The 27,687-nt window shown below is 40.8% G+C and overlaps 1 protein-coding gene across 6 annotated transcripts; it reads left to right on the top strand.

Annotated features, from left to right (window-relative positions):
- The first annotated feature begins 320 nt into the window (after positions 1–320).
- kdm6bb (lysine (K)-specific demethylase 6B, b) lies at positions 321–27,687 on the top strand. Of its 6 annotated transcripts, none has more exons than XM_063014630.1 (21): positions 321–413; positions 11,373–11,448; positions 11,530–11,647; positions 11,737–11,820; positions 12,187–12,400; positions 12,572–12,742; positions 12,891–13,031; positions 13,388–13,687; positions 13,773–16,333; positions 17,223–17,346; positions 17,432–17,537; positions 18,361–18,566; positions 19,026–19,102; positions 19,240–19,308; positions 19,398–19,546; positions 19,806–19,920; positions 20,577–20,764; positions 20,895–21,036; positions 21,595–21,721; positions 25,380–25,550; positions 25,807–27,687. In XM_063014630.1, the coding sequence occupies exons 3-21, from the start codon at positions 11,535–11,537 to the stop codon at positions 25,828–25,830; spliced, it is 5,082 nt and encodes a 1,693-aa protein (XP_062870700.1). In that variant the 5' UTR covers positions 321–413; positions 11,373–11,448; positions 11,530–11,534; the 3' UTR covers positions 25,831–27,687. The 6 variants fall into 6 exon arrangements, with proteins under 6 accessions (XP_062870700.1, XP_062870702.1, XP_062870699.1 ...); XM_063014632.1 differs by lacking the exon at positions 321–413 and adding an exon at positions 5,251–5,416 and having other exon boundaries at positions 12,187–12,367; XM_063014629.1 differs by lacking the exon at positions 321–413 and adding an exon at positions 5,251–5,416.

The raw sequence follows: 27,687 nt of genomic DNA, 5'->3' as shown, positions 1-27,687 counted from the left end.
TTCTGTCGGCTAGAAAATGGAGTCTTCTGCTTAAAGTCTAAAAATAGCTTGGTGTAGACTGGCCTTGTTCCAAAACACACACATGCACTACACACACTCACAGATCTAGTGCACTCCCATTAACTCGTCGTTGGCTGGGCTGTTCAGAGTGGTGCAGAACGTTGTGCAGGGATTGGCTGGGAGGTTTGATTGAAGGCCCATCCGGATGCACATGCGGGGGTCTGACGCCAAAGTCTGCATCAAAAAGGAGAGAAGAGAAACGGGGAAAAAGGAGGAGGAGGTGGAAGAGGAGGGAGGACGAGGAAAAGGAGAGAGGACAGGTTTAGGGAGCCAAGGATCAGAGGAGAAAAAGAAAGGTCGGAGAGGATAAAAGCGAGAGAACGTGGAGGGAAAAAGGTGGAGAACAAGAGAAGGTGGGAACCGGCAAACTGCTGTGTGGGTCTGCAGTGTGGAGACTTGCCGACCAGTGATGTGTGTGTGTGTTTGCATGCATGTGTGTGTGTGCATGCATGCATTTTAAATGCAAGTACATGCATGCATTTATTTGTGCACATTATATATACTGTTTATGTACCTTTGTGTGTGTAGGGTTGCATACCGTCTCAGCCGGCATCTACACTATATTGCCAAAAGTATTTGGACACCTGACCATGAGCTTGTTTGACATCCTATTTAAAAAACAAATGGAATTCAAATAGAGTGTCCCCATGTGATATTTTCAGCTATAACAGCCACTTATCACAAGACTTTTTCTGTGTGTCTGTGGGAATTAGAAACTCTGAAGTTTCTTTAAACCAAGCTTTTCTTTACTTCTTCATAGACCTTGCTTTGTGCAGGAGTCTTCCCTAAACTGTTGCTGCAAAGTTAGAGGCATACAAATTCCTGTTAGTAATTGTTGTGGCTGAAACACATGAATTTAAATATTAGAAGGCATGTCCCGATCATTTTATCATTTTGTCCATATAATGTTTACTTATCGACTGTGCAACACATTCTGGCAGAGATTTATATTGTATTTGGCTCCAAATTTAATATCAGTTGGTAGATCCATAAGCTTCAGTATTTATGATCAGCACTAGTGACATTCTTTGTGTGTGTGTACGTGTCTTTGTCCGTCGTCTGTGTTCTGTTTTCTGGTTTAATCTAAAGCTGCCGGCTAAACATTGACCCACATTTAATAGTTAATCACCACGCTAGGCTACACTCTTGTGCCATTCTACAATCACAAAATCCCTTTAAACACACACACACACACACACACACACACACACAGAAACACTCATCCAATGAATTGCACTGCAAAGCCATGAAAAGCAAAATGAATGTACACAACAAGCTTAGTTCTGCAACGATTTGCTGGTTTACTGGCACACTTGCCGTGGTAAAACATTTGTACGTTCATCTTCAGCAGCATAACTAATGATTGCGCTTTCCCACCGAAACAGTAACAATCATAAATCCTGTGTTCTTCCCTGGCTACAGGATCCTGCTTGCTTTAAGTAATGTCATATTTTTGGTTAAAAATCTTGTGCATTTTGCATATAGCATTTTGAGGACATGGGTGCAATTACCAGACCAAACTTAATGGCAACAAGTCTTTCACTAACATTAGCTATTAGCTGTGTTGTATCAGTTAGCTTTGCAAATGTGCATCCAAGCATCTTGATTATTCCATATTGATGCAATGTGATGCAGACATGAGCCAGCCAGGACTAGTCTTCACTTCCTAAAATCATTGTCTGTCATCTGTGTACACTCAGTGTCAGTGGAACCAGCCGGACCACAGTTGCTGTTTACATAGGCTTGCAAATTAGAGGTAGGTAATGTCAAGCTGAGCAAAAAGATTTTGGTCAGAAATGGTCTGCCTTGTGTCCCATTGAACAATTTAGAAATGGCTTATCATGTTGGCTATGACTAATTTGCGATTTCAAAGAGAATTTAAAAATGTATTTTACTTTCTAAAATTAATTTGGAGCAATAATGCATTGCTAAGTATCGTTTGTACACAGTGCATTTTTACACTGAGGGTTTGTTGGCATCGGCAACCATAAATAATAAAAACACATCCGATTTGTGGATTCAATCTACACAAACATTGTTACAACAGTTCACGTAATAATGCTTGTTCAAATGTTGAGTTTACTTTGGATGTATTTTTGGTGTGCAAGTTATTTTCTTAGCTGCTTAGCCATAGTGTCCAAGTGTTCTTTAACCTTAGCTATTGGTTATTTATTAGATTATCCTTGTCCATCCATATTTAACCCCTTCAACATGCTGTGTTTCTAACTTCACATGCCAAGAAAACAAACACACAAGACTGATTTAAATAAACCCACAGTTTAGATGCTAGCACTCATGCTGCGTCGGGTGTGTGTTTCTTTTTGGAAAACTGAGTACAATGTCCGTACCAAACCTCACCAAACCTGATGTACGTAAAATTCTGTGGCTTTATGTTTTGTATGCTTTACTCAGGTCTGGCTTATATAAACAAGGCTCGCCTGTGACCTTTAGTTACCTCACTGTACAGCATGCTCCATTACTAATGAGCTTTTACTTTGCAAATCCTTAATTCAAATTCCTTTAAAATTCCATTTTAAATTCATCATGCATTGAAAGCTAATATGCCATCATAGCTGATAATCAATTATACAAGATTTTGGCAGCAGGAACTCCTGGTTTCTGATAAGCTAAAAAATGTAACTTAATATATGGACGCCTGAAGTATAAATCCTAATTTCAGAAAAATTAGGACAGGAAATTAAATTAAACATTGAAATTGACATTTAAACAATATTCAAACCAAAACAGGACAAATACAAAATATTTCATGTTTTTATATATTGCTTAAAGGCAAAGAGTAGGAACACTGAGACATGTTAAAAAATCTTAAATAGGTCTGGCTAAACACTCATGTTACTGTGTCAAAGGCTCATCCAGGAAAATTCTAGTCCCTTACCTTGATGAGCCTAAACATTTGGATAACCTGCCTAATAGCTGTCAACACAGCTCTGACCCACCAAGACATCTGAAGTGTCCTGTGGTGTCTGATACCAAGACATTACCAGCAGGTCCTTCAATTTCTGTACGTTTTGAAGGAGATTGTTGTACAGTGCAACTTGATGCTTTCTACATGATCTTGGAGAAAACATGATTTGTTACACCAAACAGCCTTCTTCTATTACTCCGATGTCCAGTTCTGATGCTAGCATACCCATAGTCGGTGCTTTTGATGGTATACTGAAGTCAGCATGTGCACTTTGACTGGTGACTATGCAGCCCCGTACACAAAAGGGTTTGATGCACTATGTTGTGACACATTCACCTTGTCACCAGGATTACTATAATATACAATAGACTCAACAGATCACAGTCAATCTTCTGTTGGTCTGTACCAGATGGTCTTCATGTTTTCTGACATTGGTGAGATGCATGTGACACTTGCTGTTTTAGACATACTTCAACCCAGAAAGACTTTTTCTGGCCACTAGTCTCACATAAAAGTGAAGCCTGCTGAAAATCTTGTGGAGGAAGATGATGAGCAATTATTCAAGATGGCTTACATGAAAAAGGAGCTTCTGAATGAGGTTACTTTAGGCATGTAAAGAGGCACCCACATTACAACATTGAAGGCAATGTTATGACAGGACTTGTGGACTCATAAGATGGATTGGCCGTCACGACATGGGTTGCATTATCAAGGTTTGGTCTGCTACAAGTGACACTAGACAGAGGGCATTAAAGAAAGCTGACCCATTTGTGCAGCCAATCATCGCAAATCGATGATGCCATAGTGACATGAAGTAAATATCTTGATATACATCTTGTAAACACTGCTAGCTTTTTACATTTATGCCTTGAATACGGCTAAGCATACAATTGCTGCAAAACTAATCAGCTGTTGCAAAGCCAATGACCTCTTCAATGACCTCTTCAGTAACAGCTATCAATTGCTAATTGGCTACTCATGTTTGTGAGATACTAAGAAGCAGTGTGTAGTACTTGAGTACTGGGGGTTTTTTCAGTCACAGTTCTGATTATTTGGTTTGGTCACCAATGGCTTGAAGTTTGACTTGAGTTTATGAGACTAAGACAAACAGACGACTGGCTCAGGTAAAGTAAACCTGTACTTGTGATTGTAAATTCCCAGGGACTTGAAAAAACATCAATTTCTCAAATTGTTTTCATGAAGATTAAATGGCAGCAACCCCAAGCACCTGATGTGACCAGCTTTCAGTTCTTGTACTGCAGTAATGTGCTGTTGGAACCAAACCAATCTTGCTGTCTATAAACCAGCTGTTTTAAGGTGGAAAAGTGTTAAGGTTATCCAAATTAGAAGCAGCACTGGCTTTGTTTAGAAAGAAAGTGGGTAACAGCAATCAATATCAGTCAAGTATAGCTTTGCCTGTCTCAAAAAAAATCATTATATTAATATATTAAAAATACAAAGGTGGTGGGATAAAACACTTTTAGTCCTTGCAGTGTGCATGTGGTGTGTAGATATTATATATAGCGTGTGAACGTGCGCACACTGACAGAGTGCAATAAAAAGTTCATCCATCACTTGTACAGATGAGAAGTGCTGCAGTGCCCCCGCCCTCTGCAGTTTGTGAGTGTAAAATGGTGTACGTTTAAGTGTCTGTGCCAGGTGAGGCAGTACGACTAAATTCATCAGTGAGCCAAAAGTATCATCGGTTTCCTAGGAAACACATCCTGTACTTATAGTGTAAACACAGAAAGATGGAGACAGAGGGAACAACAACGAAAAGAAGTAAAAAACTGAATATAAAACAATGAGATAGGAAACAAAGAAAAACAAGAAGTAAATGGACACACACAGTAATGATGTTGAGGGACAGAGACAGACAGAGGAACCAGAAACAAGAGAGAAAGGCAAAAATACAAAGAAAGACAAGAGAAATAGTAAGAAAGAAAAATACAAAGTGAAGTAAGAGTGTTAATGCTAAATAATTATACAGAGAGAAAAAAGATGGCACATGAGGAGAGACAGATGAAAAACACAGACACTGAAAGAACAAGAAAGAACAAGTGAGACTGGTGGAAAAGAGATGGATACAGAGTGAATGGGAGAAAAAAAGACTTCAGCGCTCATTGGCTGGTCAAAAAAGGCGGAGCTTCTTTCTGTCGTCACACTTTCACACACACACACACATCTCTCTCTCTTTTCATCTCTCTCTCTTTCTCTCTCTCTCTGTCTGAGCCTTCCCTTTTCTTTGTCTATGTGCTGAAGGGCTGAAGGGGGAAAGCTGTGAGTGTGTATGTGCAAGACGGAGAGAGAGTGGGGGTGAGAGAATGGGAGAGGGGAGAGAAAAATGGACGTAAAAAAGAAAAAAGAAAGAATGGAGGAGCCGCACTCGTCTGTGTGACACATTACACACCGTTTGTCTGTCAGAGCTGAGTAAGTGCTTCCATAGTGTGTGTGTGTGTGTGTGTGTGTGCGTGAGAGAGAGAGAGAGAGAGAGAGAGAGAGAGAGAGAGAGAGGTGTTAAAGGGACTGAACTTGGATGCATTCATCAGGAAGTGTGTGTGGGCGAGTGGCTGGGGTTGGGAAGTGCACTGAGGTCCTTGTTGTGTGTATTTGTTGCACAAAGCAATATAAAAACCAAAATGTGTGTGTGCATGTGTGTGTCTTTTTTAAAATAGACTAAACTTAGCTGCAGCCGTCCGGAAGTGTGTGTCTGTCTGTGTGTGTGTGTGTGTTTGTGTATGTAGGTGAAGTGTCTATGTGTGTATTTGTTGCACAGCAATATGAAACTGCAAATACAGACAATTGCAAACATTGCTCTGTGTGTGTGTGTGGGTGTGTGTGCGTGTGTAACATGATAACAGAGCCATAGTGAATACAGGAAGTGAGGTCTGCTTATCACTGTCTCAGCCCTCACATAGAATAAAACACACACGATTTTGTGTGTGTGTGTGTGTGTGTGTGTGTGTGTGTGTGTGTGATTAAATATACCCCTATAGTGAAATATAGCCCCCTCCTCATTTCCATCAAAAAATAGTTGATCTGCTGAGAATCTTTGGTGTCTCATGTGAGTCTATATCCCTCAGAATTTACAATTAGATTCACCAAAATGTATGCCCCTGGATTGGCACCCTGTCCAGAGTGTTCCTGCTTTGCGCCCAGTGTTTCCCAGTGTTTGTTTTGAACAATCACAGCATAAAGGCTGTACTCATGTTTGGGGTTGTGTCCCAATCCACAGGTGTAAAAGTGTGTTTTACCAAATAGACGGTCAGTTCAGAATTGAACCAAAAAGCAAACATTTAGGTATAGTCAGGTGTTTCCTGCTGGTGGTACTGGGGGTTGGAGAACTGGGGGTGCCAGTGGGATGGGGCATGAGGTCTGAACACACTGACTTCTCAGCTTTCCAATCTTGCACACCTACTGACCTACACACACTGGCGCCTTAGCATTCCAATCATATGCACCTACTGACCTACACACACTGATGTCTCAGCATTCTAATCATACACACTTACACACACTGATGCTTCGGCATTTCAATCATACAAAACCACTTACACACACTGATGCTTCAGCATTCCAATCATACACCGCTACTGACCTAAACACACAGTCACCTCAGCATTTTAATCTTAAAGAACCACTGGCCTGAACACACTGACTTCTCAGCATTCCAGTCTTACACACCTACTGACCTACACACACTGAACCTCCGGGTTCCAATCATTTATCTTCATTGTGTATAATGTATAATTATTTGCTTTCTAATAACTTCTCAAATGATATTCTAGTGTAGTAAGTTCTGTCAGCACAGTTATGATGCTATTTACTTTTTGTACACATTTTATACTCTAAATACTGTCTAGGAACTTTGTCAGAATGAAACCTGATGCAAGTGTTTCTGCACATCAGAGATTGTTTTGATTGCTGAGTGAAAATCCTGAGGCTTAATCAGATTTTTACAAATGACTGAGAGTGCTGTTTGTATTGATTCGGGATCAGATTATTAATGCGCAGTGAAATGCACTCATTGTAGTTGGCATGTCACTCAGTCCCATTGGTACCTGTGGGTGGTACATGTGTATAATTGTTTGGATGTTGTTGAATGTGTTGCCAGATTCACATTCCATTTCTGGGGGTATATTTAGTTTATATCCACAATTAAATGTTAAACCAGGAATCTCTGAGTGTGATGCTTAGTAAGTCAAAACCTCTCCAACCTTTTGATTCATCCCCCTCTAATTATCTCTTCTTCCGGCTCTTTGATTCCCTTTAGTTTTCCACCCCTCCTTCTTCTTGATATCAGTTTTAGGAAATGGAGCTCTGCTGCTGATCTTTGTCTCTAGTCAGTCTGAACATGTGCAGTTTTCTCTTCGACTCAGAGTGGATTTAAATTGCACTAAACTATATATAGGCGAAAGCTGAGTGCTCGTTCTCATTGTTCAGGAAGCATCAAGCATACGGTTTACCCACTTGAGAGCATGCTATAAGCAGCAGCACTTGTTTCTCCTGTCTAAGCATGTAACTCACCAAGCCGTCATGATAACACAGCCAACTCCCACCTCTCAAAATCCGGCAGAAGTGAGATCTTCTTCTCCTTCCTTTTCTTTTTTCTTATTTCCCAAGGTGCATTGCGCTGAGTGTTTCCAGGTGACACCAAGCCGACCACAATGTTGGCCAGGATGAAGTGTTTTTAACATGCCCTTTTTAAAAAATCTATGTTGGATTCTTAGTTCCTCACTCTTCTTTGTTGGTGATTTCAGATTTTAAGATGGTTTTGTCTGGTCCTTTCACTTTCTGTTTGTAATGGTTAAAGCCGCTGTTTTGTAGAGTTCAATCCACATTACAGTCCACTAAACGGAAACCAGCATCCCCAGTTCTGGCATAATGACTTTTTAAAGTAAACGTTTATTGTAAAATTGTAACAGTGCAGTATTATTAATCATGGTGTATTATAAACTTATTCATTCATTCATTCTCACTAACTGTTGTTCATGATCGACACTTCGAAATACTGAGTGCAAGTACTGAGTGCTGAGTGTGCTTCACAGGGCACCAATCTATCGCAGGGCAACACACACACATCCAGTCACCCACAACTGGGGCAAATTGAATTAGCCAAAATACATCCTGCATGTTTTTGACATGTTTAGTTCTGTCAGTTATTAAACTTCTGTATCACTTTTGGATCAGAGATTATGTGTAATAAATGTCTTGCACATTTACGATGATATCTGATGCAAAAAATAGTCACGTTTCCACAGGAAGGTGAAGCCACTTCCTCTAACGGTTAATGTTTCCATACTGACTATAAAGTACATGCACAAACACACCTGATACCTGCAAACCCTGTCCGTTCCAGTAAAGCGCACATGTAATGGAACCTCTAACATCAAAGCAAATTGATAAAAAAGTGTAAATGTCAGTGTAAAGTGTAAAAAGGTGAACATACACACAAGTGAGCAGAACCAGCTCAGTATTCAAAATGTAGATTTTATATAGTGGATAGAATGGTGAAGAAGTGCATAAGATTTTCAGTTTGTCACAAACATTCAGACCATTTAATTAACCTGTACACACACACACACACACACACACACACACAGAGAGACAAATGATGTGGCCTTATTCCATTCATACCTCTCCTCCTGTTTGTCTCCTCTAGACACTGATATGAGGAGAGTCACTTACATTGATCTACACTTACACTGTACACACACGCTGCACACTGTATATGCACACTGTACCCGCACAGACAGATATAAGAAGAGCCATTACCTAATGCACACACACACACACACTGTACACTCACACATTCACACTGCAGACACAGTGCACATACACTATATTCATATACACACTGTACATGTAGACTGTACTCGCACAACAGATATAGGAAGATCCACTGGCATTCACACACATATTACCTAACACACACACTGTACACACACACTGCACACATCTGCACACTATACCCGCACAGACAGATATAAGAAGAGCCATTACCTAATGCACACACACACACACACACACACACACACACACACACACACACTGTACACTCACACTGCAGACACAATGCACATACACTGTATTCATATTGTAGCGTCAGTGGGAGGAGCCGTGGTATCCAGGCTTACCGTCAGCGTGTATCCCAGTGTGGGAGACTGGGTGGCTGCGGTGAGAGCTGGATAGGTAGCTTATATGTTTGTCTGTTGTATGAATGTATGTGTGTGTGAATGAGTGTACGTCCTAAACCACTGAGAGATCTGCCAAGGGCAGCTCACTCGAGGTCCCGACGCTCGCCTTCCTGCTCGCCGGCGCCACATTGGTGTCAGAAGTGGGATTGTGATGTCTGGGTGGCTTTGGTGGTTCGGTGGGCCAATATGCCCGATCTGTCTGAGTGCGCTGGCCCCGGGGTTGTTGCGAGGGCATGGAAAGCCAGGTGCAGCAGGGGTGTTGAAACAGCCGCTCGGCAGTGTAATGGGGTGAGGTCCGGACATGGAGCCACCCAGTGGTCGCTGGTGAGTAGGTCACCGGGACGGTTGACCTTTAGGGAGGGGGCTATGTAGCGTCAGTGGGAGGAGCCGTGGTATCCAGGCTTACCGTCAGCGTGTATCCCAGTGTGGGAGACTGGGTGGCTGCGGTGAGAGCTGGATAGGTAGCTTATATGTTTGTCTGTTGTATGAATGTATGTGTGTGTGAATGAGTGTACGTCCTAAACCACTGCGAGATCTGCCAAGGGCAGCTCACTCGAGGTCCCGACGCTCGCCTTCCTGCTCGCCGGCGCCACATTTACACACTGTACATGAACTGTACATGAACTGTAGACTGTATTCGCACAACAGATATAAGAAAGCCACTGGCATTCTCACACACACACACACACACACACACACACACACACACACACACACACACACACACACACACACTGCAGACACAATGCACACACACACAATGCACACACACAATGCACACACACAATGCACACACGTAATGCACACACTGTACACACACTGAACAATACATCACAAAGCACCACACACCTTGGTATTATTACACACACATCAAGGCGCAAACTGGAGCAATCAATACACTTACTTTTCCCAGTGCATAAAAACAAAAGTACTGGTAAGATACTCACATAAATGTGGAAAGAACATGCCAAACTCAGTAGTCTTTGGATATTTATAAGCCGTACAAACCGAGGAAAACTCGTAACCATGGTAACAGCACTGCATTAGCCACATGTGCTAAAATAACTTACAAAACACTAGCTACATTCAACACAATTAAAAAACAGGATAACTTTCTAACAGCGTGTTTAACAAATACCATCTCTTTTCTGGCAGTAAATGTGAATAAATAATATTAATAAACTAATTTACCCTCCCGTGCTTTTCTACATCCGGTACATGCAAGGCTGTGTTCCAAACTGCGTTCTAGCTACTACATAGTGTATAGTCATTCCATTGCACACTACTGCACTTACGGCTGGATATTATTTAGTAAACTAGTGTGAGATTCAGGACAGAGCATCCTGTAACTCATGTCGAGATAAAAAAAGAAAAAAAGAGTTGCAAAACTAAATGCTACTCGACAGCAAAAAGGTCTGGGTCCTTTCTGTGTGGAGTTTGCATGTTCTCCCCGTGCCTGCGTGGGTTTCCTCTGGGAGCTCCGGTTTCCTCCCACAGTCCAAAGACATGCAAGTGAGGTGAACTGGAGATACAAAATTGTCCATGACTGTGTTTGACATTTAACTTGTGAATTGATGAATCTTGTGTAACGAATACCTGACGTTTCTGTCATGAATGAAACATATGATAGCGTCCGCCACTGGGGGTCCAGAACGGGCTTTACCCAGAAAGCCTAGCGGCCGTGGTGTCCAGACTTACCGTAGCCGTGTAGCCCAGTGTTGTAGCTGTGGCTACAGTAAGGGCTGGATAAGCAGCTCTATGTTTGTCTGTCTGTTGTGTGAATGTTCATGTGTATGAATGGATGTCTAAAAGAACCATCTTGCGGCCCCGACGCCCCTCCCTCCATACTTGCTGGCGCCAACATGACGTTAAAATCCGAAAAAATAAGTAAATAAATAAATGCAAAACAAAACCTACTCGAACACTTGCTGCAGAATAATTTAAATGAGGACGCATACACAGTTTTCTCTGGAGTCACTGCAAAATGAACCTGCCCTATTTTCCAGGCCTTTAGGTACATCAGTACTTGACTGAGTAAATTGAACTGTTGAAAACACAAACTGTACAAGGCAATTCATTCTGAATGATACTGCCAGTATCTTTGTTTCAGTTCCATCTCTAATACGACACCCACTTGTAATTTGAACAATGGCTTACTGTTCAAGTCATTTGTTCTCTTTTGATTTCAGACTGGAAGTGAAATCAGTTGCTGTTGTGGTGGTGTCTCACATCTGCACTGGAGGAATTCCCAAACAGACGAGTGTGGTGAGTTTTCAGACTTCATTGGATGTTGTTGTCTTATCATCTGTAATCAGCCACAATAAGACTTTCTGAGTTTTGCTCAAGGCTGAATGTATCACACGGAGCAGCAGTACTCTGGACGGTTCACTTGGGACTCCTCTGGTAGCTCCAATAGGGCATTATGGGCTCCTGGCTCAAGCCGCCACTGGCCAACTCAGTCCAGGTGCTTTTTTTGATGCACACATTCTGAACTCTGTTGTTCCTGCACCTTATGATTAAATATTTATAAATCTTGCTTATATCTATCTGCAGGGTCAGTGGTGGAATGTACCAGTCACAGCATTCGTTCCTGACTCACACGTTAGGAAGAAACTATCACAAAGCTTATAACAACAGGTCAGTCCACAGGAAAACTCTTTTGTGTTATTTTATGAAGCTATAATGTTAGTGATACCTCAGACATGTAGAAGGGGTTGCAGAACAGTCACATTTGTCCACTGTATAATACCTCCATGAGCCACCAATTTAGGTTAAAAGGTAGAAGAAATTCTAATTATGTATTACATTTAAAATATGTACTACATCCTCTAGGTCCTCTAGATATTAAATACATACCATTGAAGCAACAACTGTTTGGACCAGCAGTAGCAGTTGTACCCTAAAAAGATTTAGAACTTAGTATCTATAGTATATATATACTTTTTTCTTGTGTTTAAGTGTTTAAGCAATCTAAATGCTAAATGCTTGTGTTGATGTTCCCAGACCTACAGAGTTCAGCAGGTCCAGAATCAATGTTCACCACAGAGAGAGAGAACCAAGTGGGAGAGATCGACTCGCACAATGGACTTGGGGTACTAACCAGCACCAGAACCCAGATGGCGGCACTCTTAATGGCTACAGCTCAGGGTGTGGAGGACGCATTTCCAATAATCAGTCTCCAAGGGTGAGGAAAAGTATTGATGAGATGGACAAAAATGTGAGTTGCACCTAGGGTGTTTGGGTTGGAAAACAATACTGAACTGATGACATTTCCTGTGTCTGAAAGAATAAATACAAAATGTGTCAAATATTGACTACATGCAAATCAGGAATACAAAGTGTGTGTTGTTTATGGTGTATGTGTATCTTATGGTCTTTTTTTCCTCAGCATGGATGCACTTACCAGCAGCAGCGCCCTCCACATGAAGACCGATGGAGTCCAGTGTCTCCATCCAGACCATTACAAAGTCTCTCTCTAAAACGGCCCGCCCACCGAAACACATCTCCATCGAGAGACGACTGTCCTAGCAAGAGGAGTAAAAATAGCAGCTTACATCAGGTTAGTGGTTCTGGCCTTTCTCTTCTGACTTAGCCATATATTTGTAAAGATATGGTGCTCCAGCTAAGCAGAACCATTCTGAAGATGATTTACCACCCATCACAAGGGGTTATTTTATGAAAATGCTCATGTATAATTTGCTCTGCAGGAGCTTCTTTTAAGAACAAAGCACCCTATGGACCATTCCCCTCTGTCCCATCTCCCTAAGAGCCCACCATACCACAGTGCTGCCCTCTGGAGTCAGTCAAACAAAAGAGGGTCTACTTCAGGATTTCAGATCAAACACCAAGTAAACAAAACTACTTCATTTTCTATTAAAGAAATGAGCCAAAACATTTGTACCATCCATCCAACATGCTGTCAAATGGCATTCGTCAATGGGCATTTACCATGCCAGCCTGTGACACCCGTTGTAGTTTTTGAGATACTTTAACACAGTCGATCCTGTTGCATTCAACAAGCGAACTACAAGGAACTAGAATCAACCCAATATAATAAATCCCTCACCCTCACATGTACAATTGTTATGTAATAGGCATTAATATTGCATTTTTGGTAGGGGTGGTTTTAATGTTTTGGCTTAGCATTGTATACATTTATATTATATAAAAACATGTTGTTTACTTATACAATGTCTTTATTAAGGAGTCCAATCAGTCCAAAGGCAGAGATCACTCATACAGGATCCACCCTGATCCCTTGTCTACCCTCGGCATCCCTGACCATGCCATCCACAGCTCAAAGTCTCTAAAACTGGGCCACCTCCGCCCTCACAATCACCAAACCCGTGATCACCCTGGCCCTCATGGAACTTTACCAGCAAACCTCACCAGAGTGCCTTATAGCTCCCAGCACCAGCCTCAAGAGGGCACATCCAGGCACCCAGTACCTCAAGCCAACAACAGCTCACCAACTCCAGTCTGGAAAACAGAAAGACAAAGCAGAGTAAGTAACTTTTGGATCCATGGCACTTATCCTGTAAAACACTGTTTCTCAAACTGTTTTGTGATGTATTTGTGTTGCTCTGCAGGAATTCAGGCATTCTAGTCCAGGGCTGGAGGAATCACAGAAACCGAAAGAGGGAAGGTGGCACTACAGCATCCCAAAACACAGTCAGCCCCCATGTAACTCTGAAGGCAGAAGCGTCCGACATATCAATGGCTCTGGTAGACCGATGTCTCCAAGCCCGGAACCTGGGTCCAGCTTTCAGAAGCTGGAAGAAAAAAAGAGAAAGCATTCTAGACACCGTAGTCCTTCAACCTACACCCAGCACAACTTCTCTAACCACGGCACCCAGGAGAACCCAATCCATCGAGTGGACCACAGCTTGCTAAAAAAACACATAAAAGCCAAGAAAAGACACAAAGAGCGAGAGAAAAGAAAAGAAAGAAAAGGGGAGGAGGGGGTGAGTGAACAGAAAGAGAGGATGAAGCGAAAACTTGAAGCAAAAAGAAAGAAAAAGGAGAGGGAGGAAAGAAAAGGCCATCGGGAAAGGAAAGGGGAACATAGAAAAGTTGAGATGGGGCTAGAAAAGGCTGGAAGAAAAGCGAAAGATGAGAGGAAAAGAGAAAGAAAAGCAGAGACGGATGGTCTCAAGAAAAAAAAGAAGGATTATTTAAGCAGAAAAATGTCCCCTCAGACTCCCTCTGACTCTATTTGTAAAAGTCCTGATTCAGCCTTCTTTGAGTCCTCATCGGCAGCTCTCTCAGACACATCACTGTGTATTTATGAATACACAAAGCATGGAGAAGACGAGAACAAGTGCACCTCAGATTTTTCACAGACCTTAGAGTCAATTCCACTCACTTCTTACCCCTTAGCCAATGAGAAACCTTTGCTTCAATCTCCAAATGAAATTGTTTGTGAAGCAACCTCAGAAAATAGCAAGCCTCTGCCATCCCCTGGGCTTGCAAGTCCAGTTACCACTTTTGAAACTCAAGACCAGCTTGACCAGGAGATCTTTATCCCCATCTCTCCTGCTAGCACTGAACAGGAGTTGTTGGATCCCTTCAGTGGTTTAGAAAAAAATGTTTCTCAGCTTGAAGAAAGGCAACATCTTGCTCCAAATCTTCTACCTGCACACAGCACCTGTATTGAGAACCACCTGCTACTGGATCCTTCAGCCAGCCCCCCTGTGCTGAGTTGGCAAGGCTCCCCTGTTTCAGACCTCAGTGAAGAAGAGGATGATGTGGCAGGTGCCAGCATACCTGGAGTAATGAGAAGGCCAGTGCTTCAGCCCAGTCCCACTCATTCCTCTCCAATCCAGGACCTAGAAGAAGCTTGGAAAGAACCAGATTTTTTACTGGATCTGGACAAATGTCACCATGAACTGTCCAAACCTGATCACATTGCTAAATCTTCTGATGTTGTCAAAGAGAATAAGGATGAAGAATTCAAGGAGGAGCAAGACAACAGTGGCACAGCAAGCTCTCAGGTATCCTGCCTGCATCAGTTTGATGACACCTCAGCCACAGACTCAGCAACGAATGCTCATAGGTACATCTATAGGGGTGGCCCCTTTGGTCAGCCACCACCCAACAAACTGGATGGGGTAAAATACTCTTCCTTAGTCTTTCTGGATTCAGAGATAGGCTCTGCAGAGGAGCACAGCCCAGATTTTACATCGTCAACTGATGTGACTACAATAGTCACTTCCTTGACTGACCTTCCATCATTGAGTACTACCTCAGATTTACCTTCAGATCAACGTGAGGGCAGTGAGAAGGCAAAAGAAGGTGAAGCAGATGACATTAATGCTCAGGAGAATGAAGACACAATTGAAAATGTAGATCTTTCTAAAGAACCTGTTTCTGTCACTTTTGAGAAGGATGAAGAGTTAAAGAAAACACCAGCAACCTTGTTGCCTGCTACTGTGCAGGCTAAATTGGCCCACAGCTGTGAAGTTCTGCTGAACCAAAGTTCCAGTACTGTCCTCTCATCAGATGTAAGAAACAAAAAGAAAACCAGAGGAGACCCTAAAACCAAGCTAGAGAGAAAGAAGAAAAAACAGGAGCAAGCTAGGAGCAGGAAGACAGAGAGACAAAAGAACCCAAAAAGAAAGCATGACTCAAAAAAGCAAAGCAAAGCCATATCAAAAGAACCAAACTCCAAAGAGCGAAGAAACCATAAAAATAAGAAAGTGAAGATGGAGAGTGGGACACAGCATTGCTCCTCATCTAGTGTCCATGCCGAGAAGAGCGGCAAGTTTAGGACCAAAATGGCGACAACAAACAGCAAAGAAGCTAACAGCATGATTGATAAGAAAAAGGAAAATGAAGATAAAGAGAGTGCCAATCCTAAAGAAGAGACCAAAAATAAGGGTGCAAAAAAAGCCAAAACACTAGCAAACTCCAAGACCTCCTCCAGCGCAGAAATCTCTATTACAGCTTCATCCTCACAGCAGAGCACTGCAGACCTAATAAAATTGCAAGCTCTGTCTCCTATACCTCTGAAAACACTGAAGATCCACCTGGTTAGGGTTGATGTCACTGGGAGGCAGATGTTCAGAGCCTCTGAGTTTGAGCTGAGGAGTATACCGCTCGAGGAAATCAGCATCACCAACACAGCAGCACAGATCATTAAAGCCTGCAAGTAGGTGTCCATGAATGTATGTAAAATACATCTCTTCATTCAGCTAAATGCATCTCGAATTGGAATAATGTTCTTACCTTACTAGAATGTCTCTCTTAAAAATAGCATTTTTAAATCCCATTGTATTTTTATTCATCATGATCAGTCATTATTAGCCAAAATATGTTCAGATTGCAATAATGCATAATTATTAAAACAATTTGATTAAATAAGTCCATTAGACGCCAGAGAAAACATCGAAAACAAAGGTTGTTCTTCGGCTGCTTATGCAGGCGCCTTGACTTAATACATGACATTTGAATTATCATTAATTCTTTAAATCTAAAGTATTATTTAGTCCTAAAGTAACCTCTAGTACATCACCCTTTTGGCTTTTGCATTGTTTATCGCAGACATGCTTCTGCATTAAGTGCTTTGGCCTTGGTGCTTTGGTCCTGGTTACAGTTCCACCTAGCGATCTCCCTCTGTAGCTTCAGAAAGTGTCTTGTTTTTGCTTTCATTTATTGAGTCGCCTCTCCACTCACTTGTTTCAGCGATTGAGTGCTTACTGAGCTGCCACATAGAAGTCTCCATTAAAAAAAACCTTTTTGTTTCTCATACTATTGAGTTTGCCTTCTTATTTTTGTTCTGATTCTGTTCCTCTGTGCCACTGCACTTGAGTCCAGAATCAGTTTGGTGATAAGTGTTCTGCCTCACCACCATGTTACAAACTGTAGCTGAATGAACAGCTACATGGAGTACAATGATAAGCTGAAATACCCCCTTTAACTATAGATAATTCTAGGTTTGACTAGCTTCTTTGGCTGGGAAAGAAACTTCAGTCATAATAGCATGTTTACGTGAACCTGCAGTACCATGTTTAACTGAACTCTTCCTCCCTTTCTAACAGAGAGACGGATATAAAGGGGAAATTCCACGAGTCCTACCTGTTGCCATCTCTCTCTGTAAAACCTGTATTAAACAAGGAGCCAATCCCCAGAGAGAAGCTTAACCCTCCAACACCCAGCATCTACGTATAAAAGTTATACTGGCTGATGTCTAAATATTTATGTCATGTGGTCAGTCTTTGACTAATGGTGTGTATGTGTGTGTGTTTAGCTTGAGAGTAAGAGAGATGCTTTTTCTCCAGTCTTGCTGCATTTCTGCACTGATCCCAAAAACCCAGTTACTGTGATTAGAGGCCTGGCAGGGTCACTAAGACTCAGTAAGTACACACTGTTATACAGATTTCCTACAAACAAATCACTGTAAGTTTATTTTCTTTGTGTATGCTTGTAAATAGAAATCAATGGTAAATAAAATTGTGGGATTTTTAAACTCTTGCAATAGCAACCTTGTGGAGACTTCCATTGGTGACCTACTTGCCATTCTGAACCTCAAAGAAACTTACCAAATATGGCGTATAATCATCCAGTTGTACCCAGACTGCTTTTTGTGCAACACTCCAGCAGATTGGAATTGGATGTGGATTGGGCTAATTTGTTAACTTAAAGAAATGATACAGCACAGCAGTGATGTTCAGGATCTGTATTGAGAACCAGCAGCAACTGGATTCTCAAGCCATCCCTCTTTGTGCATATTTTTCAAAGCTTCCCTGTTTCGGGCCTCAGTGAGAAAGAAACGTAAACCAAGCTGGATGTTAAGTAGTAGATGCAGGAGCAAGCCAAAGACAGGGGAACAGAGTTGTTATGAAATTCATTATGTTTGCAACATTACACCGGTATTCTAGGCCTCCATCTATGTTTCTCTTTGGTAGCTTCAGAGGTTGTGTTCTTATTGATTGGGCGTTGAGAAATTGTTTAACGTCAGAGCATTTCTCGATTTTTGAAAGGTTGTTCTTTATGGTTCTCCAGAACTGGATAAAAGAGAACAATGTGACATGATTAAAAACAACCATAGCTACATGATGTAATTGAGTCAATTTAATTCTTAGCACTGAGTTTGGTGTTAGTGGTGATTTTAAAAAAATGTTCTTGTACGAAGTGCATTACAAAGCCAAAAAACAAACATCTTGTTCTCCCTATCAGATCTGGGTTTGTTCTCCACTAAGTCTCTGGTGGAGGCAAATAGTGATCATGCAGTGGAGGTCAGGACTCAGGTGCAGCAGCCAGCTGATGAGAACTGGAACACCACTGGTTCAGCAAAAGCCTGGCCATGTGAGAGCAGCAGATCACACACCACCATTTCCAAATACGCTCAGTACCAGGCCTCCAGCTTTCAAGAGAGCTTGCAGGTACACGCACAAACACACACGCACACACACACGGGGGAGGTTCTGCCTGCAGTTTGACATTCTGCTGTAGCGAAGCTTTCAAAAATGGATGTTATATCCAGTTTGTGTAGAATGTTTTGGTGCACTTGCATTACAGTTAAATGTGACATATTTTGGATTTTAGTGCTCTTAATTAGCCGCCTGAGTCTCAGCTAATGTGGAGTGTGGATGCAACACTGTCAGAAATCTGGCAGCCTTTGTTATTTTAGGCCTTTTTGTACTTAATTGCCAGAATTGACTGTTTAAATAATACATCAAGAGGATATGTATTCCGTAAGTGTCAAAGAAGGCACGGGATAGCCTGCAGCCCGCCTAGGCCGTGTCGCATATAGTGCACAGGGAAATTAAATATATTCAAATAGATATGCAAAACAGAAAAAAGATCCTGTTGATCCTGTTTACTTTTCTACACCCCAATAGGAAGAGAAGGACAGTGAGGATGAAGATGAAGAAGAAAATAAAGAGACTTTATCCAGTAACCCATCCAGCTCAAACAGGTGTGGAGTTACCTAACTGATTTATATATCTCTAGCACACACACACACTTGTTCCTCTCTGAGTGTGTACACGTAGCTCATATTCTGTGTTCTGTGTTGTGAAGTGTGTAACAGTGCATGTGCTTTTTCTCGTTCAGCTCGGAGCAAAAACCCACCAGCAAAGCCATTAAATTTGGAACCAACATTGACCTTTCAGATCCAAAAAGGTAGGGCTGGCAGCATATCTTTTTAGTGTACAGCTAATTAAAACCATTATGTGTTAATGGTGTGTGTTTTATTAAATGTGTGTGTGTAGGTGGAAGTCTCAGCTACAGGAGTTGTTGAAGTTGCCAGTGTTCATGCGTGTTTCCTCCCCCGAGAACATGCTCAGTCATGTTGGCCACACCATCCTTGGCATGAACACTGTACAGTTGTACATGAAGGTCCCGGGCAGTCGTACACCAGGTCACACATACACATACATGCACATGTATATGACAAGAAATAGCTGTTATGCTGATTACTGCTTATGGTTTGCTATGGAACTGTTGTTCCTGCTGCTTGCATGTCATCCTGCAAGTCTTTTTCATCAATGTCTGACTTTGCAAAGCATTAAAACCTTAAGACACTTCAAGAACGAACCAAGAAGCTTAAAAATATTATAACAATTCAATACACAAACACTAAAATGTCACACACTGTGAAGATTTTTTTTTCTTCTCAGGCCACCAGGAGAACAACAACTTCTCCTCAGTAAACATAAACATTGGTCCTGGTGATTGTGAGTGGTTCGCTGTACATGAACATTACTGGCAGGCCATCAGTGAGTTCTGTGAGAAGTGAGTCAATGATTAATCTATACATTATTCATATTTATGTTTTAACACCGGACGAGGAATCACCCCTGAATCCACCCCTACCCTGCCCCCACCAGCCAATCACATCTGTATGTAGATGCCCAACTGTGATAACACCGCTGGGAATTTGAACTCTGGATCCCAGCAAAAAGGGGCTAGCGTGATTTACTGCTGCGCCACCAAAGCACCATATTTCCTCTTTAAACACTTTTTCCAAAACACGGAATTAGAAAGCACTTAAAGCTGTAAGGATCTGTACATAGTGCAACATTTAGGGCTTTAAAAGTCATTTAAAAGTCTGAGAGCACCACTGAGAAATGATTCTGTATTTTACACTTACAGTTAGTAATTGAATGAGCTGTGCTCTCCTTGTCCTGGTCTAAGTTGGCATGGCCCTCTATAACCTGTATGATCACAGTTCCCTATTCCCTTCATCTGGTCCTCTTATCCTATTCCCCATAGTATTTATCCCCTTATCATAATATCCATATCTTGTCTTCTTTTAGCCCTTTTCCTAGATGTTAAGAAGTGGTCAGCATAGCTTTGCTTTACTGATAACTTTAGCCTTAATCCAGTATTGGTTATGGTTCATGACTATGAAATATTCCATAGTGCGTTTGCCAATCTCTGCTATTTAGAAATGGAGTGGACTATCTGACGGGTTCCTGGTGGCCAGTTCTGGAAGATCTTTATAGCGCCAACATCCCGGTGTATCGTTTTATTCAGCGTCCTGGAGATTTAGTGTGGATTAATGCAGGCACTGTGCACTGGGTTCAGGCTGTTGGATGGTGCAACAACATTGCTTGGAATGTGGGACCAGTGAATTGTAAGTACTAGATGCTACAAAAATCATCCACATAATCTCTAACACAAATGTACATTTCACTGTTTTCTGAAGCCTGTTTAATTCTTAACACAAGTTTAGTAAAGTGTGTGTGTTCTTGGTTCCCTTCCAGCCTATCAGTATCAACTAGCTCTGGAACGTTTTGAGTGGAACGAGGTCAAAGGGGTCAAATCTATTGTTCCCATGATCCACGTCTCCTGGAACGTGGCCCGTACAATCAAAGTAGCCGACTCCAGCACTTACAAAATGATCAGGTTTGTTTATTATTCCAGCACAAACATGCATGAGTGTGTTTGTTTATGTACACTCAATAGCCAACCGTATGTTGACACACCTCCTAGTTATTGAGTTGAGGTGTCTCGGTTATATGTATTGCTAAAAGGTGTCTAAAATAAATGATAAAAAAAATAATTGTATGTCTTAAACCGGTTGAGGAAGACCTTTTGTGTTCTGTCTGTGCAGTATAAAAATATTATTTTATAAGTTTGGTGTGACAGAACCTGCAGGCCTGTACAGAGTCCTGACCTCTTACCTTATTAAATACCTTTGAGATGAACTGGAACATGGATTGTGTGTGTGTAAATTTGTGTATTGTACATGTGTGCATAACAAGTGTATAATAAGTTACGTAAAACTTGGAATGAATCAAATTTAAGATTGTGGTTAGTTTTCATTGTTCCAGTGTTCCTCACATTGAACACTTGGATAAAGGTGTATCCTGTGAAGGTTGTGTGTATTATGTTGTGTGTGTTAGAGTAGAAGAGAGCAGATATGGAGGTGTATATGTAACTGCTGGTCTGTTTCTTGTACAGGTATTGTCTTCTACAGTCCATAAAACACATCCAGATCCTGAGAGACCAACTAGTAGCCGAGGGAAAGAAGATTAGCTATCAGAGTCGAGTGAAGGATGAGCCAGCATACTACTGCAATGAATGTGACGTGAGTTACACACACACACACACCCATACACTACTCACATGTACACATACCCATACTTACAAACACACGTGTTCACAAACCCATACACATAAACATTTAGCATTAGCAAAAAGAAGCTCTGTGGGGGGAATGTAATACCTGGTGACCAGGTGAGGAAACACTGTGTGCTAATGTAACAAGTATGTAGTATGTAAAATTAGAAAAATGTATAATCAGAATCAGACTTTATTGGCCAAGTATGCTCACACATACAAGGAATTTGTTTTTGGTTACACGGATGCTCGCAGTGCACAAAAAATACAATAAAGACATTATCACACAACAACTCACTCTCTCATTCTAACACACACATTCACACATTCATACATATAAAAATAATTATAAAGTATAGAAGTAGCAATTTAATGGAATCATACAAAAATAATTATGTTTAGCTTATTTAATTTCAATGATCAACAGAGATTGTAAATTAATAAAACTACTCATACCTTCATTAAAATAAATAAAGGTAAAGATGACATTTCCAGCATACGGAGCCCCTTAGGGGTCACTAATAAAAAAAAAAATATGTGAAGAGCAAAATCCGTACCCTCAGTTTTGTAATCCGTACGCACGTTTTAGTAATCCATACCCTCTGTTTAGTAATCCGTACGCATGGTTTAGTAATCCGTACCCTCTGTTTAGTAATCCGTACCCTCGGTTTAGTAATCCGTACGCACGTTTTAGTAATCCGTACCCTCGGTTTAGTAATCCGTACCCTCGGTTTAGTAATCCGTACGCACGTTTTAGTAATCCGTACCCTCGGTTTAGTAATCCGTACGCATGGTTTAGTAATCCGTACCCTCGGTTTAGTAATCCGTACCCTCGGTTTAGTAATCCGTACGCACGTTTTAGTAATCCGTACCCTCGGTTTAGTAATCCGTACGCATGGTTTAGTAATCCGTACGCATGGTTTAGTAATCCGTACCCTCGGTTTAGTAATCCGTACCCACATTTTAGTAATCTGTACCCTCGGTTTAGTAATCTGTACGCATGGTTTACTAATCCGTACGCATGGTTTAGTAATCCGTACGCATGGTTTAGTAATCCGTACGCATGGTTTAGTAATCCGTACGCATGGTTTAGTAATCCGTACCCTCGGTTTAGTAATCCGTACGCACGTTTTAGTAATCCGTACCCTCGGTTTAGTAATCCGTACGCATGGTTTAGTAATCCGTACGCATGGTTTAGTAATCCGTACCCTCGGTTTAGTAATCCGTACCCACATTTTAGTAATCTGTACCCTCGGTTTAGTAATCTGTACCATGGTTTACTAATCCGTACGCATGGTTTAGTAATCCGTACCCTCGGTTTAGTAATCCGTACCCTCGGTTTAGTAATACGTACGCACGTTTTAGTAATCCGTACCCTCGGTTTAGTAATCCGTACCCTCGGTTTAGTAATCCGTACGCATGGTTTAGTAATCCGTACCCTCGGTTTAGTAATCCGTACGCACGTTTTAGTAATCTGTATCCTCGGTTTAGTAATCCGTACGCATGGTTTAGTAATCCGTACCCTCGGTTTAGTAATCCGTACGCATGGTTTAGTAATCCGTATGCACGGTTTAGTAATCTGTATGCACGGTTTAGTAATCCGTACGCATGGTTTAGTAATCCGTACCCTCGGTTTAGTAATCCGTACGCATGGTTTAGTAATCCGTACCCTCGGTTTAGTAATCCGTACGCACGTTTTAGTAATCCGTACCCTCGGTTTAGTAATCCGTACGCACGTTTTAGTAATCCGTACCCTCGGTTTAGTCATCCGTACGCATGGTTTAGTAATCCGTACCCTCGGTTTAGTAATCTGTACCCTCGGTTTAGTAATCCGTACCCTCGGTTTAGTAATCCGTACGCACGTTTTAGTAATCCGTACCCTCGGTTTAGTCATCCGTACGCATGGTTTAGTAATCCGTACCCTCGGTTTAGTAATCCGTACGCACGTTTTAGTAATCTGTACCCTCGGTTTAGTAATCCGTACGCATGGTTTAGTAATCCGTACCCTCGGTTTAGTAATCCGTACGCATAGTTTAGTAATTCGTATGCACGGTTTAATAATCTGTATGCACGGTTTAGTAATCCGTACCCACGGATTTGTAAACTGTACCCTTCAGTTTTAAAATCCGACCGCGGTCACGTTATCTGCACTAAAGGTTTTACTGTGTGTCTAAACCCTGTTTTACGGTAATACAGTTGCGAAGCATTGAAGAGAATAAAGCATCTTTTTACAGTTTAATATACAAAACCGAGCTCTGATGCATAAAAACGTACCAAAAAGAAAAGTTACAACCTATATGTAGATTTATTCTCTTCAATGCTTTGCACTTGTATTACCGTAAAACAGGGTTTAGACGCACAGTAAAACTTTTATTGCAGATAGCGTGATTTTAAAGCTGAGAGTACGGTTTACAAATCCGTGGGTACAGTTTTGCTAAACTGAGGGTACAGTTTACAAATCCGTGGGTACAGATTTACAAATCAGTGAGTACAGATTACTAAACCGTACGTACAGATTACCAAGCCGAGGGTACGGATTACTAAACCGTGCGTACAGAATAACAAACCGAGGGTACGGATTACTAAACCATGCGTACAGATTACTAAACCGAGGGTATGGATTACTAAACCGTGCATACAGATTACCAAACCGAGGGTACGGATTACTAAACCGTACGTAGATTACCAAATCGAGGGTACGGATTACTAAACCATGTGTACAGATTACCAAACCGAGGGTACGGATTACTAAACCGTGCGTACAGATTACCAAACCGAGGGTACGGATTACTACACCGTGCGTACAGATTAACAAACCGAGGGTACGGATTACTACACCGTGCGTACAGATTACCAAACCGAGGGTACGGATTACTAAACCGTGCGTACAGATTACCAAAACGAGGGTACGGATTACTAAACTGAGGGAACGGATTTTGCTCTTCACATATTTTTTTTCGGTTGTGACCCCTAAGGGGCTCCGTATCAACAAAACATTAACTATCTGAGGTAATTATTATTTTTTAAATAATAGGCATTTTGTAAATCTTGGCATTCTGAGTTATATAAAAGCAATTGTTAGCTAACATCAACATTGACAGTTAGGAGAAAATGCTGACTTTTCAAACTGAATTATCAACATTTTAGGTGAATAAAAGGAACTCTAGGCATTTCATGAAGGTCAGTGTAACATTTGATGTGATATAGGGTAATCATGACTTATATTAAATATGGTGCGTTTTAAGTAAATTTGACAAATTCTCAGGTAAAAAAGAGGTATATGTAACTACACTTGATAAATTATGTAAAAGGCTGTGCTAGCAGGCGTTAGCAGACACAAACATTAGCTCAATGACAAGAAAACAAGCGGGAAAAAACTGGAAGTCACCAGAAACCCGACTGTGGCCTGAAACTGTGGCGAGTCTGACCTCTGCTGGCCAGAAGAGGAATTACTGTATTAACGTTCTTGTGTTTTTCATCAATCATTCAATCCATGTATTTTAATCATTTCTTATTATTTGTGTTGGCCTGTTTCTGAGGCTTTGTGAAAATGATGAAACAGCCCTTTCTATAAGGGAGCAGTAAAATAATTTTGATGTAGATTTATAACATGTGTATGTGTGCAGGTGGAGGTGTTTAACCTGCTCTTCATCACCAGTGAGGGCAGCAGCAAGAAGATGTACGTGGTTCACTGTGAGAATTGTGCTCGTAAGCGCAGTCCCACCCTCAACGGAGTCGTTATACTTCAACAGTACAGAATGGATGAGCTGATGAACTTCTATGATAACTTCAGCCTGGTGAGTTACACGCACATGATGGTCCCAAGCCTGGATAAAAATAGAAGGGTTGTATCAGGAAGGGCATCTGGTGTAAAAAACTGTCAGATTAGCTGTGTGGACCAGAATGATCTGCTGTGGTGTTGTGGTTAAATCACTTTAGTTGTATGGGAATAAGGAAACATCTAGACATTGTCTTTGCACCATATGGTGCATCATAATTGTTGGCAAAGCAATTGCAATTTCTTGACCATGCTCTTATTTCCTTCTATTTCAGGCATCAGCGCCATGTTCAAAATGAATCTGAGATGTTTGATGTCACAGCCATAACCAAATCTCCTGCTTGCTCCTCAGCAGCAGTGCCAACTGTCAGTTCCTTCTGGATTTATATTAATTTCTTTTTCCAATTATTTTTATTTTTATTTTTTTATTTTTATAGAACCACTACTGTGGACTCTCTTATCAACAAGCTGTTTATAACACTGTTTACAGAATCTCATCAGCAGGTGCTTCATCCATTCACTCGTCTTCCCATTTACCAGCTACTGCAGTTATAGCACTATTACTACGCTGTTATTACAATGTTACTATGTTGTTATAGCGCTGATATGATGCTCAGAGGTCAGAATGGCAAAAGAAGTGCCAGACACACTGGTGCACACTGAACTTGAGGGCATAATGTGAACTGTGTTATTATTAAAATTCGACACACTGCTGTGATCGTTCACAATCGTTGAACGTGTCAATCATTCAGGTACTGTTCACGTTTACATTTATGCAAAAGTTTTCAACAGTAGAATTATTCGGCGTTTCTGGTGCTTTTATATAGACTTGACACACACACGCCACGGCATTACAAAATGATATTTACTACAACGCTAATCTTTCTAAATGCTGTTTGAATACAGATCTAGGTGCTATTGTGGGTGCTATTGTTTTAACTTTTCAATTTTTGTTCTTATTTTTCAAAGGTTTTCAAACTGAAAAAAAACTTTGTAAACACCGTTTTGGCCTTGACGTATTGACATACACCAAGGCAAGCTGCATTTATAATTAATAATCAACATAATCAGCATTTTTCTCAGAGCATTAAGGATTTTCAAAAATATACGGGTTGAAAATATTTGGTTGTATTCGTCCAGAAAACCTTGTGAGTGTTTTTGTATTATTCTACAGATTTAAAAACAAGCATTCCTAATCCAAGTTTTTTGTAATTTTTTCCTCTTTTGTCATTATTTCAGACTAGTTGTTTGTTGTACTATATTTTGCATTTGATTTTTGATTTGTGTTTTTGAATTGTGCTCCTATTTATTCAGCTTCAGGCATATTTATTAAACGTACATGGTGCTCCTGTTAACGAGTCCAGACTTTGTAAATGTTATCCTGATAATTAAACCTTTCAGACACAATTTACATTGCACAAGCAGTTGTTTAAAATTGTTTTTATTTATACAACTGCTAAACAAATTCTAATTTTTCTATGATTCAAAACACCTACATAATTTTTCTCAAAATCTGAGCTTCCATTGATTAGCCAGTATTGACCAATCAGTGCGTTGCATGTGTTAAAACACATGAATAAATGATACCACAGTCATTTCAGGGTCTGAAGGGGTTAATTGATTGTTTTGGTGCAGTGTCAATGTCGAGAATGGGGTGTTTATTTGAAATGGTGCTTGATCCCCCTCGGCTTGCCATCTGTTCCTTTGTGTATATGATCTAAAGAATTATGTATGAATATTAATATTATTAATCTCACAGCTTGGTGCTTTAGAAAGAAAGAAAAAAGTCTGTACAATCTGAATGTCTTTTTACTGTAATCAGATTAAAGAGTTGGTTTTTACTTTCCATGACATGAAATATGAAATATTGTGCTCCGTGTGGACTGTCATTATGTCGCTCTTCTGTCTTTTTGATGACTTTATCTCACAGATTTTGATGACTTGTTCATCCACATAGATTTTTCTCTTATTCAATGATTTTACTGTAAAAAAAGAAAAAAAGAAATGAGATCTGAGCCAGACCTGTCTTAAACACCCGTGTGATTTTGTGTCATAATTGATTTAATAAATATTAAAATAAATATTAACAGGTTTATGTTAATTATTTAATTATTTTAAGGTTTCATAACAGAAAAAATAAAATTTCCTTTTATTCA

The sequence above is a fragment of the Trichomycterus rosablanca genome, chromosome 18 (assembly GCF_030014385.1).
Source record: "Trichomycterus rosablanca isolate fTriRos1 chromosome 18, fTriRos1.hap1, whole genome shotgun sequence".
Classification (NCBI taxonomy): Eukaryota; Metazoa; Chordata; class Actinopteri; order Siluriformes; family Trichomycteridae; genus Trichomycterus; species Trichomycterus rosablanca.
This window is presented reverse-complemented; position numbering and strand designations above follow the sequence as displayed.